Source organism: Neolamprologus brichardi, chromosome 1 (assembly GCF_056152115.1).
Source record: "Neolamprologus brichardi isolate AB-2024 chromosome 1, ASM5615211v1, whole genome shotgun sequence".
Classification (NCBI taxonomy): Eukaryota; Metazoa; Chordata; class Actinopteri; order Cichliformes; family Cichlidae; genus Neolamprologus; species Neolamprologus brichardi.
This window is the reverse complement of record NC_142104.1, coordinates 40,548,184-40,567,302: the sequence shown is the minus strand read 5'-3', so window position 1 is coordinate 40,567,302 and position 19,119 is coordinate 40,548,184. Positions and strand designations below refer to the sequence as shown.

Sequence of the window (19,119 nt, the reverse complement as noted above, 5' to 3'; positions counted from 1 at the left end):
AAGGGTCTGGTACTGGTTTAGCACTTTTCTACTCTAACTGAGCACTCAAGCTGCATGCACCCAATTACACGAGCTTTTTCCCCTCCCAAAGTGAGTTTTCAAACATTAACACACACACGAATGCATCAGGGGCAATTTGGGGTTCAACATCTTGCCCAAGCATACTTTAACATGTAGGACGGAAAAGCCAGCGAACAAATCGCCGATCTTCTGATTGGTGCGCGACTCGCTCTACCTTCTGACATCCCAATAAAAGAGCCATGAAAACAGCATAAACACAGCACAATGAATGTGAAGGATAAGGATCAGCTTTATTTGTCAGTTGCAGTTGCCAGCAGCTGAAACGACAGACCTAGTCGACCATACAGACAATACATACAATATACAAACTTACATTGGGGAGACAGGACAGGCTAGGCAGCAGAAAAGGGGATAGACAGTGAGATATGTAACATATAGGGGCAAAATGAATTAATCAGAAATAAGGGAAACAGAAAAGCTGTTGAAATCAAAACAAAGTGAAATCAATGTGACAGAAGACACAGAATGAGAGCTCTGCTCCTCTTCTCCCAAATGAGTGTCAGAAAGTTAGCGTTCAGCTTTAAGGCTCTTCACAGCTCGGTTTTTAAAGCCTTCACTCTCCCACACTGAAGGCTCTGGCTCTGTGCCCCTTCTGCCAGAGACCTGTTACGTAACACGCCCGCTGCTTTCAAGTACCGTCAGAAATAGCAGTACTGCCACCAGAGTGTACGACTGAGCAGTGTGTGCTTTCTATTTCAACTACGTTTTTCGTTTGAATTGATTTAAATGAGAAAAATGTGCTTCAGCTGAGTTACTTTTCTGGATTCGCAGCACCTTGTTTATACCAATATGTAACATTTTATGACCTTTTCAAATCGTAAATTAACTTTTTTCAAACATGAGTTGAACACTTTACACTTTTGGACACTCACTTGGCATTGAAGATTATAATTCATTTTTTTATTCCAACCATATTTCGGGCACATTTTTTTTTAATGTTGTACAGTTTATGTACAAAGGGAGAAAATGTAGTTAATTTTAATCCTCATAAATCTTCTTAAATTTGCTTGTTTCTTCTAAAAGTTTATTTGGTTCCAAAATTGATATTTTCCAGACATTGTTTTCTAAATATTTTGACAGTTTGTTGTTAATTGCCTCGCACTGTATCGGATTACACTCACTTTTTCAGCTGGAGAAACAAATCCTCTTTGGAGTCACAAAGGACATCTGACATAAAAATGTCCCGGCCAGCGTCTAATATTATCGTTTATATTTTTATTATATTTTTTCTTTTTTTAAATGACATGTTATTGCTTTAATGTTTTTTCAATAGTAATGCCAAATGTATGATCTTGTGAATGATTTGCAGGGCTCAGTGCACTTTACAAACACTAAACAAATACAGATAAACTGCACACCAAAAAGAAATAGGTTCACATTTTAGGAGCACTTGCTTGTGTGTTTTATTTTGTAGGAGAAATCCTGATTTAATTTCAGACGTTCAAAAAACAAAAAGGAAACAACAGACAATGACTTTGAGATGAGGGACTGAAAGTGTAAAACTGTTTAAACTTACTTTACTGCCCAAGTCTTTATGTTCTGCTTCCAAGCAGCCAGACCTTTGTGTATTTTTTGAATTAGTCTCGAGGAGTAGTTCTCCAGGCTTTCAACGTTCTTATTCTTGACCGTGGCTGCATTTTCACTAATTTCCAGTTCAGATTTTTAAACCACTTAACACTGAATGTGACTCATGACTCAAGCATTAAAAGGGCATCTAACTCAAGGGCAAACTACTAAAAATATCAGACAACTTAACAACAAAAACATTTTAAATAGTATCTTTAGAGACTTTGTTACAGTGGTGTATTGTAAAACATTACAATAATTGACATCAAATTATCAGTATCAGGTCTAAAATCTGATCTACAGCTATCAACAATACCTGAAAGTCATGTTCTTAAGGAATAGGAAGAAATTCAGCAAAGACCTGACACAGGACCGTCTGTCTGCTGTTCACATGAAAAAGGGTCTCAGTGGAGGAGCTGCTGTTCGTAAAGAAGGAAAACAGGAAGACTAAGCTGATGTATTTCATGTTCCACAAGAACCTGACTGAAAATCAGTGGCAACGAGGTTTATGGAGTAAAGAATCCACATTTGAATTTTGGTTCAAAATGTCTCAAGTATGCACAGAGGAGGTCAGGAGAGCACATCACAGCAGGAGGTCTGTTACAGGCTGAAGCTGCGTTTCAGGCAGTAGTTTGGGAAATCCTGAAAACTGATGGAAAGCACCTGATTGGCAAAAGCTGTATTTTCAGCATGATGGTGATCCCATACTGCCCATATAAAAGCATACTTGGATAGAAAGACACAAAAAGAAACACTATCATGGGCTGGCCTCCCCAGAGCCCAGACTGAACGTTGTTGAAGCAATGTTGGGTCATCTGGACAGGAAACAGAACAAAAGGCAGAAACATCCAAAGAAGGAAACCTGCTGAACTGTTCCTGGGGACTACTTAAAGATATTACAGGAACGTTTGCTTCAAAGAGTTCAGACTGTTCGAAGAACAAAGGTGGTCAGACCAAATATTGATTTTCAAGATCATCAGAATTTCCATGTTTGCAATACATACAAATACTGACACATTTTTGCAAATTTTCTTACAGTTAAATACAGTGAAATGAGGGGTGTTACAGCTTATTCCTGCAGCACTATAATCCACAACATGTTCTCCATAGAGCTCTATAGATACATGCTCTACAACTAGATTTTGAGTTTTTGTATGATTGCCATTTATTAAAACATCCATCCAGTTATTTCAGGATTGCCAGGAATCTAATCTAATAGGTATCACAGAGCAAGAGGCAGGCTTCACCCACGACCGACCGTTAATGCCTACATTCACACTTATGCTCAATTTTGGAATCCCCAGTTAACTTAATCCCATGTATGTTTTTCGACTGTGGAAGGAAGCCGGCGTACCCGGAGAGAACCCACACAGAGACTGGGAGAACATGCAAGCTCCACACAGAAAGCCCCCAGCCTGGATTCAAACCCAGGACCTTCTTGCTAACCACTGTACCCCCATGCCGAAGGCTCAGAATAAAAGAAAACTACTTATTAAGAAATGTAAAAATGATTACAGAGCCTGTAAAATTGGTAACGTATGATAAATATTGTGAATATTCAAGGGAGTGAAAGCCAGAGATAAAGTCTACATCAGCATCAACACAGGAAATGAAAATGATAAAAACCCTGCAACTCTTCACACTTTGCCGTGGAAGCTCAAACTTGGTGTCAGTCAGTGTAACAACACTCTGCCCAAATGAACCGTCACACCTCAAATGTGTTTGTGTAAACATGCTGCAAGGCAGTTGTGTCTGTTTACCAGCACCTCTGGGGTCAAAGGTCAGGTTCAAGTAAAATTTCAAGTGACTTTTAATAAACCCAGTCTTGTTGTTTTAGATCAAAAATTCTATTCCATTGTATTATAACTTGCACATTAAAGAAACTCATATCCATGTCTTCTTGGTTTCCAAAGCAGCTTCAGTTATTTTCTTTGCATGCTGATGAAACGAGTGGATATTCTGCTTTGCTGCAGAGCGCTGGTGGGGAATGACTGTCAAAGCGCCTCACGAGCCACGACAACACAGCAAAAACCACAATCAGGCAATTGTGATGTAAATTATTTAACACAGTCATTCATTCATTTCACATAACGAACTTAAAAATCACAGCTGCTTTAATCATCCATCTCTAACACACCATTTCGTGACTGATGTGTTATTATGTAAGCGTCAGTTACAGGAGTGAGCTGCACTGACTACCACAATTAATGTGCTGCTGCATGCCACAGACCATGCAGGAAGTTTGTGCAGCCGTTCTGGGGAGTGAAATTCATGTTTTTATAACTGTTACTCAGCACTGTTTAGCAGTTACAGTTTCCAAATCAAGCTGTCTAGTTGATAAATGAACAATTCACTGGACATTTCTGATTGGTCAGCACCGTCACAGGCCTTTCTGTGTGGAGTTTACATGTTCTCTCTGTGGGTATGTGGGTTCTCTACAGGTACACCAGCTTCTTTCAAAGTCCAAACAGATGCATATTAGGTTCCTGGTCAGTCTGTGGATGTAACTGTGTTAGCCCTGGGTCGTATTGGTGACATGTCCATGGTGTACTCTGCCTCTGAATACAAGAGGCAAAAGACCCTTATTGGCGACTGTCAAACCTTTGAGTCGCCGAGCAGCTGAATAGGGGAATAATGTTGACGCGCCCGCTGTTTGAAACGTAAGTCAAAGTTCCAGATTAAAACTCCTTTATTTGTTATCAAATCCTTAAAATCCGTAGAAAAAACAGTGATCAAAAAACATTCTAAGCTTGAGCGGTCAGCAAAAGTCGACTTCCCCCATCATCCACTCATTCACAAAAATTCCCTCGGGACGTGAACAGGTGATATAGCAATCACTATTACTATTACCGACACCACGTGGCCCAAAGCTACGCCTATCCACAACAGGGTTGTTGTGGATAGGCTAAGACTAAGACATGACTAAGAACATTTACAGAGGGAGTTAACATAGCAGCTGTAAAAAAAGCTTCTGTAAGAAAGCTTACAGTTTGCTAAATCACACAAAGAATCTTTGTCATAATGAAGTTAAACTTTTGAGTTTTATGTTTTGAATATGGTGTAGATCTATGGTGTACCAGTCAAGCCTAACAGACCTCTCTGCATTGAATCATATCTGTTATTAATCTCTGTCTCTCTTCCACAGCATGTCTTTTATCCTGTCTTCCTTCTCTCACACCAACCAATCACAGCAGATGGCCCCGCCCCTCCCTGAGCCTGGTTCTGCCGGAGGTTTCTTCCTGTTAAAAGGGAGTTTTTCTTCCCACTGTCACCAAACTGCTTGCTCATAGGGGGTCATATGATTGTTGGGTTTTTCTCTGTATCTATTATTGTAGGGTCTACTGTACAATGTAAAGCGTCTTGAGGCGACTGCTGTTGTGATTTGGTGCTGTATAAATAATAATTTAATATATTTCCTCAATGAATTCAAATGATATTTTTTTCAAGAGCACAAAACCACCTGACAAAGAAACCTCTCAAACCGTGACAGCAATTGTCTGATTGATTTATCTCAACCTAAAGATGCCTTTTAAAAAGTCTACATACCTTTACATTACAAAGTAAACACATAACACACAGTGTAAAATGATCTCATCATCAGGGACCCGTGGTGCATGAAGCTTTTATCACTAGTCACTTCTAATGGCCTATTCAGTATCTATTAAGTGAGCGCAGAGGAGTCAAGGTGTCAGTCTATTGTAAGTACTGTTGAAAGGCGCTGAGACTGTACGTCCAGAATGTGCTCGCTGATTCTGGTTGTGGTCCCACATGGTTGCTATTGAATTATTCCAGGCTTTCACTGACATTCAGTCAAGCCTAAGCAAGAGAGGCTTAGGTAAATCTGTATTTAAAAGAAGAAAAATCAAACATCTTGAACTGAGCGCTAGTTTCGCTTACCAGGCTGAGTAGGGTTATGCTGCAAAGCCACCACAGGCATGCACTTCCTGCATGTTGACCTCTTTACTTTCTCTTCGTCCTTTCCTGTCTGCTTCACTGTCGTATCCAGCAGTAATGGCTGAAAGGCCTCGAGGGCCGGTGTCCTGAAGGCTTTAGGCCATGTCCACACGAATACGTTTGAAAGCGCATCTTTCTCTCTCTGTTTCGGCCTTCCGTCCACACTGAGACGGCGTCTTTGGTCAAGCAAAACCGAGCTTTTTGAAAACGCCCTCCAAAGTGGATACATTTGAAAACACTGTTTTCGTGTCGCAGTGTGGACGGCGAAAACGGAGGCTTTTGAAAACGATGACGCATTTTAGTCATGTAGTGCAGTCATGTGACCAATTCAACTAAGATGGCGGACGGCATCGTACAGCAGTTGTTTTGTTATATATATATAAAGTGAGTCTATATTCCCACTCGTTTTTGCAACTTTGTGCTCTAGTGTTACTCGCAGCAACTCCACCTCGACATTTTGCCGCGAAGTTTCACAGAGCTGGAGAGTAAATAAAGGGCAGGTTGAATCATCTTATGTTTCACACATGCGCAGTACGGGAACATACGCGTTTTCAGTGTGGATGAAAAACAATAGTGTGGATGTGGAGCATAGACGAAACGCCGTTTTCATCAGATGATTAGTTCATTCCCAGGCCTCCGGAGAACTTCAAGACACGATTAGGAGGTCATTTAGCCATTTGAATCAGCTGTGTTGGATCAAGGACACATCTAAAACCTGCAGGACACCGGCCCTTGAGGCCTGGAGTTGGACACCCCTGCCTTAAAACATCTTAAACCATCAGAATTTTTAAGATGTTTTAAAAAAGGAGAAGAATTATTCATGTGATATGACTTGTTTATATTTGTTGTTCAGCAGGTCCTGCTTATGTTCTCCAGTTACTGTAGGATAAATCATTCATTGCTCTCTTTCTCCTCACACTGGCAGAGGTGTGTCTGAAGGCTGAAGCAGTGAGAGCTGCACCAAGACCTACTGTTTACCACACACTGACTGATGCACACAGAGCTGTGGGTGGATAAAGCTGCGCTAGCGTACCAGCAAGACTCTGTGCAAAACCTTTATGTAAAAAATATGCAGCACTGCTCAGGAGAAAATGTCTACATTGTGTCCTGAACATGATTATTCATTTCACAAAACAAATGTGAAATGTTATCACACCAGTTTTTAGCCATTAATATGTGCTCGGATTGGACAGCAGGCTGGGACGAGTCCCAGAAAAAGATTTCAGGATTGACATTCAGTGACAAATTGTACTTTGAGCACTGAGAGGACCCGTCGCTATTCTTTCATGGAGGACCAGCTTCATCACCTTATCAAGACTCTAATTCTGCATCTCAATGGGAACCTTTCCTTTCTTATTCACACACCCCACAGTCATCTCAGTTTTTACAAGTCGAACTTGAACACAGCATCTGACCCATTGACTCGGCTTTATTTATTTGGCTTTATTTACCTTTCATTGTTTACTCTGCCCCTCGGGGCTCTGCTTTGACTGCATGTCTCAGAAACAGTCACACTATCTGCCCGTCTCCATTTCAACACAGCTCAAACACTCACTGTGATTTTTCTCCTTCTCCTCAAACAGCTGTTACGTAACCGACTCTGCTCCGAGAAACTCAATGAAGTTCGATCTGACCGCCTCTCTCTCTCCAGGCTGCATACCAATAATGAGCAGCAGGAAAATCTGCCGTCAGGTCCGTGAGCTGCTCACAGGGGACGTATGGCTTCATTCACTGGTATTAATTACTGCATGCAAGTGAGAGCGTGACACTCTGTTTAGGTGGCCATCAAGTAATAAAAACATGTAAAATATAATTCTGCTGCAAAACATATCCACCAATATATTTGTGGTTGTTTTTGTAGTAGTTTTAGCTGTTGTGAGACTGTAGCTGTTACTTTGAACCTCTTTCGTGGTTATTTTGAGACTCTGTGGTCGTTTTAAGTCCTTCTTTGATTGTTTTGAGTCTGTGGTTCTTTTAACTGTCGCTGATTTAAATCGCTGTGGTTGTGTTGAATGTTTGGCTGTTTTCTGATTCTTTGGAGTTGTTTGGAGTCTCTTTGTGCCCGTCTTCAGACCCTGGTGTTGTACTGAGTCTCCTTGAGGTTGATTCTGTGTTTTGGGTGTTTAAAGTCTCTGTAGTCGAGGTGGACTTGTCATGAGACTTTGTGTGATCATTTTAAGTCACTTTATTTGGTTATTTCACGTCTCTTTGTGTCCCTTTGACTCTACTTCTTACTCATTTAGATCTCTTACGATCTTTTTTTAAATGTTGTAACAGCCTCCAGTTCAGTCTTTTGTTAAATGTACAACAACAACTCGCATATTGGTTGTTTCTCAACAAAAATGGTCATTTTCTAAATAACAAGGAATTGACATTTGCACCTCATAATTTCAAATCTGGATGACACAGCTGCAGCAGCAGGGTTTAACAATGTTGTACTAACGTATTTATCAAAAGAGTTTCGATTGATGATAAATGAACCAATTCTGATATGGTGCTTTTCCACTCTGACGACACACAGCTATGCTTTCTGTCAAACACTCACACACTGATGGACACAACGTGGGGTTAACCCAAGATATCTGATGGACACACAGGGATGGAACCACCAGGTGAAGCACCACCTGCTCTGCCACCTGAGCCACAGCCACCCCACAAAAGAGCCACAAATCACCGTGTTCCTGTTATGAACCAACAATTTCTACTTTTGTTCATTAGCTTCATGTTATTTCTTACTGATCTGTAAAAAGAAAAACATTTTTGGAGCGGGCAGATTGTTGACATGAAAGGTGTACACAAGCTGCTAACACAGTAAGAACACGTTTGCCTTAAAAACTGAAATCTTACAAAGACGATTTCCTTCCACTGGAACAAAAAAATAGCAAAACGTCCAAACAGGAAGGGTATGACATGCATTCACTTTCACGTTTTAAGTCGATTATTTTATTATTTATTAATTAAAGTTAAATAAAATGCCTTCAGCTCAACGTGACATTTTCCGTCCACATCAAAGTGATGTTCTCACACAGAGGCGTTAATGTGCACGTGTCAGTGGATGTCTGCGCTCCAACACATCAAACTGCTCCACAAACCGTTTGAAGTTGTTGCTGCAGCTCAAACACACTCACAGCTGTGACAGATGTAGCCGAGATCAATAATAATCATCATCATTTAAGAATTAGCAGTCCTACCTTTGCCGCAGCTGGAGCCGGAGGAGCCGGAGCCGGAGGAGCTGTGTGTCCTGGGCGGTGTGAAGTGCGGAGTCTCCAGGCTCGCTGATGTAGCGGGCTCGGAGCCGCTCCTGCTCGCCTCGCTGGCTGAATCCTGCGGGGACGACTCCATCCATCAACCGAAAACAAAAACTCCCTGAAACGAACCGGATCTCCCCCTGTGGTCGGTGCCTGCTACTGAAATATCAAAACCCCACGAACGGCCGGTGGGGTGGTGAGTTTGAACAGCGGCAGAAGCGCGACTGCTGAGCGGCCGTCAGGTCGCTGCTATGAGCGCCGTTTGGAGGAGAAGAAGCCGGGCTGAGAGAGAGGGAGGGCGGCGCTGTAGAGAGCTCGGCTGCCCTCCCTGGAGGCTGACACACGGGCAGGCTGCAGTCTCGAAGCGAGCGCTGTCAAAGTAGCGAGCAGGTCGGAGTGTTTCTGTTGCAAAGACAGCTGGGCTCCTGCACACTGTGTGAACCATGTAAAAGTTTCTGACTGTCAGTTTCTGACACATTATCAGTAAAACAGCACCCAAAGTAAAGGTTCTTGCTGTGAACACATATGAAAATTCGTGTAAAGGCCCTCATTGCTATAAAGCAATGCTGTCAAGCGTACAACTCAGGGGCCAGAACCCCTCAAACAGTTCAATCCAACCAAAATTGCTGCAAAACTGTAAAAGAGAAGAAGGACTTACTTTCATGTCTTACTATCTTCCCACTGTCACTCAAGAATCTGCAGTTTTCCACTTGATTTAACTCAAAAACTTTTCATATGAAATGTATATATCTACACCACCGCAGGGATGCGCAGAACATATCACTGCAGTTTGTTACCTATCACTTGCATTAAAATGGACCAATGAGGGACCTTTTTTGGGTCATACATACTTGATTAAAGCAAAACCTATCCTTCAAAACTTTACCACCAAACAAGAGAGCTTCACTCTTTGGCCATGCCAAAAGAATTCTATCCATAAAAGTTGAAAAATGGAATCTGTGATAAACAGCAGCCCTGTCTCTAAACTCTAATGCTCGTCGACACAAGTCTGACTGTCAGCAAATCAAACCGGGCTGCAGCTGTGACAGAAAGGCTGTAAAATGTGCTCGATACCCCACACTCAGGAAGAAACACCACAGCATGCAATCATTTGCCTTCTTCAAGACCACCAAACTCTCACCATCTAGTATCCATGAGAGGTTAAAGACCTGCTCCAGTTTTCCACAACAGGGACAAAATCATATTGTTCCCTTTGAAGTGGAGATCCAACAAACAGGCAGACTGGTACGGTGGCATAGACCTTCTAAAGGAGGTTAAGGAGTATGATACTCCTGAAGCTGGAGCACACCTCCTCATATCCCATCTTCAAAAGAGCGATCACCAGCTGACTCTGTCCGTCCATCTCATATATATTTTATTTGCTGTCTCTCTTTGTGGAGTTACTAAGTACTGTACATGTAGACGGGATGGACAAAAACATGGCCACTACACAGCGTCTCCCTGACAAGTGAACAAAACGAACTTTTGAAAAGTAGATTTGTTGCACAGTATATCATAGACTGGATGTTTACTGCACGCCGTCTGATCATTGAACACAGACGGCTTTCATCTGGCTGTGGACCCTCCTGCAGCCTCGCTCCGCTCTGTGAACCCTTCCAGCTGTCTTACTGCTTCCCTCTTTGCCTTTTCATCATCGTCAGCTTCTCCTATCACTGATTTCCTTTCTGCCAAAAGCTTCACAATGCCTGGAAGATTTTAAAGGGAGGATATTACTACAGATTTCATCACTCTAATTAGTTCAGATGAATTTTTTTTAAAAAGCTGAATATTATGATTATTTAGAGGACGAAAGCGGCTGACAGTCTTTTTTAGCCCAGAGTGAAAAGCCTCAGGAACATTCATACATTTTACTCCTCTTCATAGAGAAACAATTCAGCAGTTCTTGTGAACCTCCTGGATTATTGCACTGATGCTCTGAATTTTAAGCATTAATCTGGTACAATCGCCTATAAATTATGTACTTGACACATGAGGTAATTGTGATATCTTTGATGCCAATTTTTTCCTGTGACAATGACTATAGATCGTTTTATGCAGAAGCTTTAAAATGATCACATGACCACATGTCACAATTTAAACCAGACCTTTGCGTTTGATCCCGTCTGTGATAATTTGCTGGAGAAAATTCCAAAAAGCACATTTTGAGTAAACTTTAAAGTGTATTATTGCCATATAGCCACAGGTCATATTGTAACATTTCCCAAACTGTTGAATAAGATTATTTTGGAATTATTGTACCAATTCTTGTACTGATGATAATTAAGACCATATAATAGACACTGTACATTTAAACCATTTGCTCAGCCTTACCCTGTCGGCATTGAAATCACTGGACGTAATAAAGAACTGAGTGATTCTAGTGTTGCATGAATTAGACTGTTCCAGACCAGAACGTGATCCCTGCTCGTTTCGACCCACCACAGATGGACGCTGAGAGACTTTAACATGGGAAATATTCATAGTGTGAAAGTTTGGGAAGGGATATGTGGTATTTTTCATCTCAGTTTTTTTTAGATTCGATTGATCTTGTGGTTCAGCATTGACTCAGAACAATCAACTCCTTACTGAAGTCATGTAGAGAGGCCAGCCTGTTCTCCCGTTAGAAACAAGATACATAGTTTGTACCAAAGCTGATTCATGATTGGTTTTAAGGTTCAGCATTAACTTCAGTAAAAAAAAGAGTCAAACAGGCTGATACAGAGAGGAGGATTGACTTGATGAATGGATCTTTAAATGTGGACATCACTATTTTTCATTTCAAACTGTTGTTTCCTTTAATCATACGTGCTTCATTTTAACTAGTGCTGCAACATTATGAAATACTAAATAACTGGAAAACATTGTGATTGCAAATAGAAGTCAAAAGTGTGCAAGTGTGAAAGATTAGATGTGTATCAGTAATTGCGACTTTCTTAGTGTAAAAGTTGACGTGATCATCTGCAGCATCTACAAAATAAAAGCCTGTTGTTGTTGTTGTAAAGGTCAGTGTGTCAAACAGTCTTCATAAACACAAAGAGGCTTTCACACAACACAGCTGTCTGTACTCTGAACTCTGCCGAAGATTGTTTATAATGTGAAAAAGATCCACCACAGTGCGCTGTAATCCACACGGATTCACTAAATCACAGGTGTCCAACTCCAGGCCTCGAGGGCCGGTGTCCTGCAGGTTTTAGATGTGTCCTTGATCCAACACAGCTGATTTAAATGGCTAAATGACCTCCTCAACGTGTCTGGTAATGAACTAATCATTTCATTCAGGTGTGTTGACCCAGGGTGAGATCTAAAACCTGCAGCACCCGGCCCTCGAGGCCTGGAGTTCGACACCCCTGCACTAAATAGTTCATTGAAAACAAATTCCAGCAAATAAAGAGAAACTGTTGACAGCATTAGTCGTGCTTTGGTCCTGGTACCTGTGACTGTACCTCAAGGCCTGTTTAACACCCGGCATGTCTGCTGTCTAGAGCAACGTTTGGCTCAAATTAACCAAAAAAGAAACTCTTTTTGGGAAATAGTACAAAACGTAAACGTAAGTGTCAGAGCCCCATCAGTCCTACAGAGCTTTTCAAATCACACAGTAAAATCTACAGCTGTTTTTAAAAAAGCGTTTTTATTCAGATTTAGTTACATTTGTCTTGTGTGTAATAGAGTGTAAGAAATTGGGTTAAAAACAAAACAATTAAAGTTACTGTAGAATAAAATTAAAAAGACACTTTTTTTAACTTTATTTGAACACTGAAATAAATAAATGTGTATCAGTGTATGTGTTCTTAACAGAGCTTAAAAACTGAGCTGTCAACCAGTTTGTTTTATAGAATATACTATATTGGCATCTGTTTTGGCGGTTCCTAATGTTCAAACTGAAGTTTGGACAAACTGTGATTTTTTTACATATTCCACTAAAACCATCATCTGATTGCATCGTATCCAGTCCAGTGTTTTTCTTTGAATACAGATTATTTATTTGTATTCAAAGAAAAACAACAATACTTTACAAACTGAGCATCATCAGTATGGCTTAGGTTGTTTGTAGTTTTGTTTGCATTGACAAAAACGATATGCATTTCCCTGCAAACTGCCCCCTGGTGGAGAAAGCCCACCTCAGCAAAACCCCTTAATGAAGAGCAGCCTGAGGCTGAAGACAAGTTGTTGTGTGACCGGTTCAAAGGGTGTAAATCATCAGCTTTACTTTTAAGCTCAGTTCTCTCTTCACAGATTATAGGCCGACAAGTGATTTACAGTTTTTTAAATACCAACAATCTTTTTTTTTTTTTTTGGCAAATACTGGAAATCACTTTTTGCAATTGCGCTGCAATTTTCATAAATCTGATGGTAATTTGCTTGGGATCTAATCTTTTTGCACAAGTTTCCATACAAATATTAGTAAACAATGCCCAATGTCAGGAGCCTGATCCATGGGATTCATGGGAGCAGTTAAGGAAATGCTGTTTACTCTCTCCAGGGCCTAAACCCTCAGCTGACTCTGTACCCCTGGGGGCTAAGAAGCCAGCTGAGGAGAGTCAACACCCTGCGCAGCTCCAGCCTGCTCTGTGCCTGCCAGAGGTCCCCACACCTGTGCCTGCCTCCGCTGGAGGGTCCGAGGGGCCCATTCAGCAGCCTTCTGTTTTCACTGGGGGGTCAGAGGAACCGCTCCAGACTCCTCCTTCCGCTCGGGGGCCGAGGAGCCTGTCCAGCCATCACCATCGCCTGCAGCGCCTCCACCTGCGGTTTCCACACTGTCGCCTGCAGCATCATCCTCGTCCGGTCCTGCGGCTGCCACGCCGCCGTCCGGTCCAGTCAAAGTAGTAAAAACTACGCTCACATTAACCAGTGTTGTCTTAAATGTTTTGCTGAATACTGAACAATGTTCCTTTGCGAGGGTCTTCATTGAAACCCGACTGCAACTAACTTCCTGAAATGCCGTCCACATTGCAACAAAGTGAGTGAGAGGAGTTTGCAGAAAATGCAAATTTATGCAGTGTGTCTTATTAAAATGCATCTGGCTAAAATGAAAGAAAATATTCAGTGAGTGCTAATGCACGGCATTATAATTTTAAAACTTGCCTTTGTAGTTTGTTTCATCAGGGCCGGGTGTGATGAAATGATTGTGACACCATATTAGCGATTCATGTGGAGATAAGAGGAAGATACTGTGTGCACATGATTCACTTTCGTTACAGGAATGCCAGAGTTTTTTTTTTCTTTAAAAAAAAATCTGACTGTCAGATTAACAGCTGCTCTGTTACAATTCAATAATAAAACAATGACAGGCCCTGCATGAAGAGCTGTGCATTAAAACCCCTGTTTAAGATTCATCTCTTTTTTTTGCACTTTGTGAAACACATGCATTCTTCAATCTAAGTAGATTTTCCTCAATATACCTTCAATATGCCATCTGCTGTGATTGGTTGGTGTGTGGGGAGGAAGACTGGACAAAGACTTGCTGTGGAAGAGAGACAGAGATTAATAATTAAATGCAGAGAGGTGTATAATTATTTCAGAATCTGCATACTTTATTAATCCCTAAGGAAATTATGTGGGTTACAGTTGCTCCAGTATAAATAACAGAAACAGACCAACAATACAATATGTTACAGGTTTAAGACATTTAAGAAATAGCACTAATATATACAGGTCACTCAATAAATATCAAGGATTGACAGACGTGATTATAAATAAATATCAAGAATGTTGACAGGAATATGACAGAGTAGAAAAGAGTGTGTGCAAAAAGGGTGTAGCTATTGCAGTGTTTACAGTGTGTTAGATGGAGGAGTTGTACAGGGAGATGGCCACAGGTTTCACAGTTTCTCACTGCTCCTGTGGCTAGCCAGCACGTCATGGAGTGGGTTGGAGGTATTATCCAACATCGTCTTTATCTTGAACAACATTCACCTCTTCGGCACCACCTTAAGGGATTTGTATTTGTATTATTATTTAATTTTACATTAATTTATTGTACAGGGTGGGCCATTTATATGGATACACCATAATAACATGGGGATGGTTGGTGATATTAAAGTCCTGTTTGTGGCACATTAGTTTATGTGAGGGGGCAAACTCCTCAAGATGGGTGGTGACCATGGTGGCCATTTAGAAGTCGGCCATCTTGAATACAACTTTTGTTTTTTCAATAGGAAGAGGGCCATGTGACACATCAAACTTATTGGTAATGTCACAAAAAAAACAATGGTGTGCAACGTAACTTTATTCTTTCATGAGTTATTTACAAGTTTCTGACCACTTGTAAAATGTGTTCAATGTGCTGCCCATTGTGTTGGATTGTCAATGCAACCCTCTTCTCCCACTCTTCACACACTGATAGCAACACCGCAGGAGAAATGCCAGCACAGGCATCCAGTATCTGTAGTTTCAGGTGCTGCACATCTCGTATCTTCACACCATAGACAATTGCCTTCAGATGACCCCAAAGATAAAAGTCTAAGGGGGTCAGATCGGAAGACCTTGGGGGCCATTCAACTGGCCCACGATGACCAATCCACTTTCCAGGAAACTGTTCATCTAGGAATGTTTGGACCTGGCACCCATAATGTGGTGGTGCACCATCTTGCTGGAAAAACTCAGGGAACGTGCCGGCTTCAGTGCATAAAGAGGGAAACACATCATCATGTAGCAGTTTCAATTATCCAGTGGCCTTGAGGTTTCCATTGATGAAGAATGGACCCACTATTGTTGAAATCTGCTGCAATGACCCGGTTACTGCGTTCACCAGATATCAACACAATTTCGATCCGCTCCTCACGTGTTAACCTCTTCGACATGTCAATGGCTGTGAACAAAGAGAAACTTGTAAATAACTCATGAAAGAATAAAGTTACGTTGAAACCAAGCACACCATTGTTTTTCTTGTGACATTACCAATAAGTTTGATGTGTCACATGGCCCTCTTCCTATTGAAAAAACAAAAGTTGTATCCAAGATGGCCGACTTCTAAATGGCCACCATGGTCACCACCCATCTTGAGGAGTTTGCCCCCTCACATATACTAATGTGCCACAAACAGGACTTTAATATCACCAACCATTCCCATGTTATTACGGTGTATCCATATAAATGGCCCACCCTGTATTAATAAATCTATTTTTTCATATTTATACTTGCTGCATGCATGGGGGAAATGTTAGCTGCAAGCTTTATGTGTGCATGTTGTTTACAGCAGTGCAGCGACCCCCTTGAGCTTTAGCCTTTGGGTCGATTGCATTGTCTGCATTGTCCCTTCTTCTCAACTGTGCTGCTCGTTGCTGTTAATTATTTTGTGATTGACAAGTGCAGTTTCACAGATAATCCCAGATAATTCTTCATTTTCAAACATGGTTTCATTGAGATTTACAAAATCCCCAAAAGTTGATTCTGTTCATCTGCACGTAGCAAAACAGAATCAACTTTTTGGGATTTCCTTCTCTGGATGATTGACATTTACAAAATAGATTTAATGTTGTATTCAGTATAACCTAAAATTAGTAACTAAGGCCACAAACTCGATAGAAAGTGTTTAAAGAGGTCAAGTCATAGTTTGACAGGAAGTCCTTTTCCCAGCCACAGCTAACACCATCTGGTGACCTTCGATTCAAAAAGCAGGCTCAAGGCATTTCAGTCTGGCTTTGTATTTCTAACCTGAAAGCTAAATCCTCGTTTTTACTGTCTGCTTGGAAGCTACATATCTTTAATATACAGTCTATGGTCACAATGTGATGAGAAGGAGGAGAAAAGGGCAGAAATCTAAACGAGACACTTAATGATTCTGAGAAAAACAGGTGAAGATGGAGAAGAACGAGGCAAAAATGTGCTCAGAAGAAAAGTGTGATGAACAGGGAAAACTAGGCAGTGGTACCAGGAGCAGATTTAAAAGAAAGTGCAAATGGCAAATTTGCAAAGATGATCATTTTTATCTGGACAAACTTTTTTTCTATGGATTTAGGAAAATATCATATGCAGCTGAGTCTCGTGGCTGCGTCTCTGAAGACTGTAGTGTCTGCTGTCACATGTAGGGATTAAAAGGTTAAGAAACAAAAAGGTCTGCTTCCCAGGTGGTTCAAGCCATTCACACACACAGTATCCATGGAAAACATGTTTGCTGGTTAGGTTTAGCGCTGCGCTGCCCCTGCCCATCTGGGATGTCCCACAGATAAAATGCAATCATCTTTTTGATTAAGTCGGTGTTCAGTTTATATAGTGAACATATGTAAGACGTGTGACGTGCTTTATAAACTCCCAGACTCACTGAAGTTCAGCGACTCCAGAAGCCGATCACGCAAGATGAAGCAGCAGTTCCTAATAAAAGGGGAAATATTCATTGGAACGGTTTCACAGCACAGGACATCGTCTCCAGGCTTAATAATTCATACTTACAGAGGAGCATTGAATTATTGAACTGAGCTGCTAGTCCAGTGATGACTCACACACTGTTATTCTGAGAAGAGTTTCAGTTTTGCCTTTTCTTTCTGCGTTTTATCAGCCCGGCTGTTATGTACCAGACGAGACGGACGTGTGTTTGTTGCATCTTCCTAGCTGAGCTTTATTCTGATGTTAATTCAATTCAATGTTAATTTTATGATCAGTTGATTTAATTATTGGGTTTAGCTGTACAAAGCTTCCATTTAGATATCTGGATGTCACGGTGGTGGGTCGAGTGAGGAGAACCCAGGAGGAGACACAGGCGAGGAGACGGAACTGAACTCTAAACGAAAGGCGAGCCTTTATTAGGGCTCATACGAGGAGGCAAAAAGCAAGCAGCAAGGACAGTGGTGAAACTACACCAGAACCTAAACAGGGAAAAATGAAAACTAAGAAAATTGTGATTCAACTATGAAAACTAGGAAGACTATAACTATGACTATGACTATGAACACTCTGAACACTGTGACAAGACATGGGGGAGGTAACACAGACGACCTGACAATGACTAAACGGAAACACATAGACTAAATACACAAGAGGTAATAAGGGGAAGTGGAAAAACAGCTGCTACCATGAACATCATGACGCCACAGTGGAAGTGAAACTAAAACAATGAACATGCACCACAAGACCCCTTCAAAGTGAAACGGGAACCATAATAAGACACAGAAATGACATGAGCTATACAACATGAAACTCACAGACATGAGACATGACAGATTAGACACACTAACCAATGAGGGAGACTTAAACACGGGGGAGACCCAAGGGGAATCTGTTAAACCATGAACTGTAACTGCACCCTAGCCATGACAGAATTTAGGTCAGCTGAATATGAAACTAGAACACAAATGAACAACAAAATACGTAGAAACTCAAAACACTGGGTCACACAAGCCAGTACCGTGACACTGCCGACAAACAAAATCTGGATCTGTGCAGCTGCTAGTATTTCCTCTGCAGACTGACACTGTGCCAACCAAACTCATCTGCTCAGCCCTGCTGTACTCATTGTTGGTATGTGAGCCTGCAGAGGTGCGTGCTGCGTCCTTAAAAACACACAGTTACAAGGTGTCCGTAAAACAGTAACAAATGGAGGAGTCGTTTCAAGTTAATAACCGGACTTATTTCAGCTTTTCCTTTTTTTATTGTCATTACTACACAGCAAAGGAGGAAAGCAGAAAGCTCTGACACTCGGTGCTGTGTAGATTATATACAGGAACTCTGGCAGTGTTGTAATTTCCGGTTCCACCAAATGGGGGCACTGTTGTCTCATTGCAACAGTTCAGTGAAGTATTACCTGGACTCTGAGAACAAAAGAAAAAATGACACCGTGTTAATGGTTGAGTGTGTCGGCAGTTGTGAAAAAGTAAAATGATAAGAGCTTAAAAAGTCTTTGTATGTATGTTTGTAATTATATAGCTAAACAAGGCAGTGAGAAGTAGCAGCCTCCCCATCCCCGGCTGCCTCCCTCCCTTTGGGGAGTATGATTGTGTGTACATGTCCATGTATGTCTATCTCTACGTTGGGTGAGTGCTGAGTATTTGTATATGTGTGCATGAAGGTGGGAATGCATGTTTGTGTCTGTGTGTGCCTGTTTGTCTGTGTCTATATGTCAGGTCGGGTCTTAGACTCCACCTCTCTGGGAACTCCCAGGCCCTCCAAAGGCCTATCTCCCCTCACCACACTCCCTGCCGGTAACTGATGCCCTCAGGGGTCGGTGCGTTGGTGGTTCTTGGTGTCGGGGCTGGGCGCTCAGGTATGTACCAGCTCACTCCCGGTGACTACTTGGTGGCCCTGGTGCCTGTTGCTCGGTCAGGCCTCTTCCGGGGCC

General features: G+C 41.6%; 1 protein-coding gene across 1 annotated transcript in view; it reads right to left on the bottom strand.

Annotated features, from left to right (window-relative positions):
• The window catches only part of LOC102788101 (nuclear receptor ROR-alpha A-like), a 148,403-nt gene extending 139,245 nt beyond the window's left edge, over positions 1-9,158 (bottom strand). The window contains exon 1 of the mRNA XM_087842141.1: positions 8,793-9,158. Within this exon, the coding sequence (XP_087698267.1) occupies positions 8,793-8,943 (151 nt within the window). The 5' untranslated portion in view covers positions 8,944-9,158. The remainder of the gene's footprint in view (positions 1-8,792) is intronic.
• Between the last annotated feature and the right edge of the window lie 9,961 nt (positions 9,159-19,119).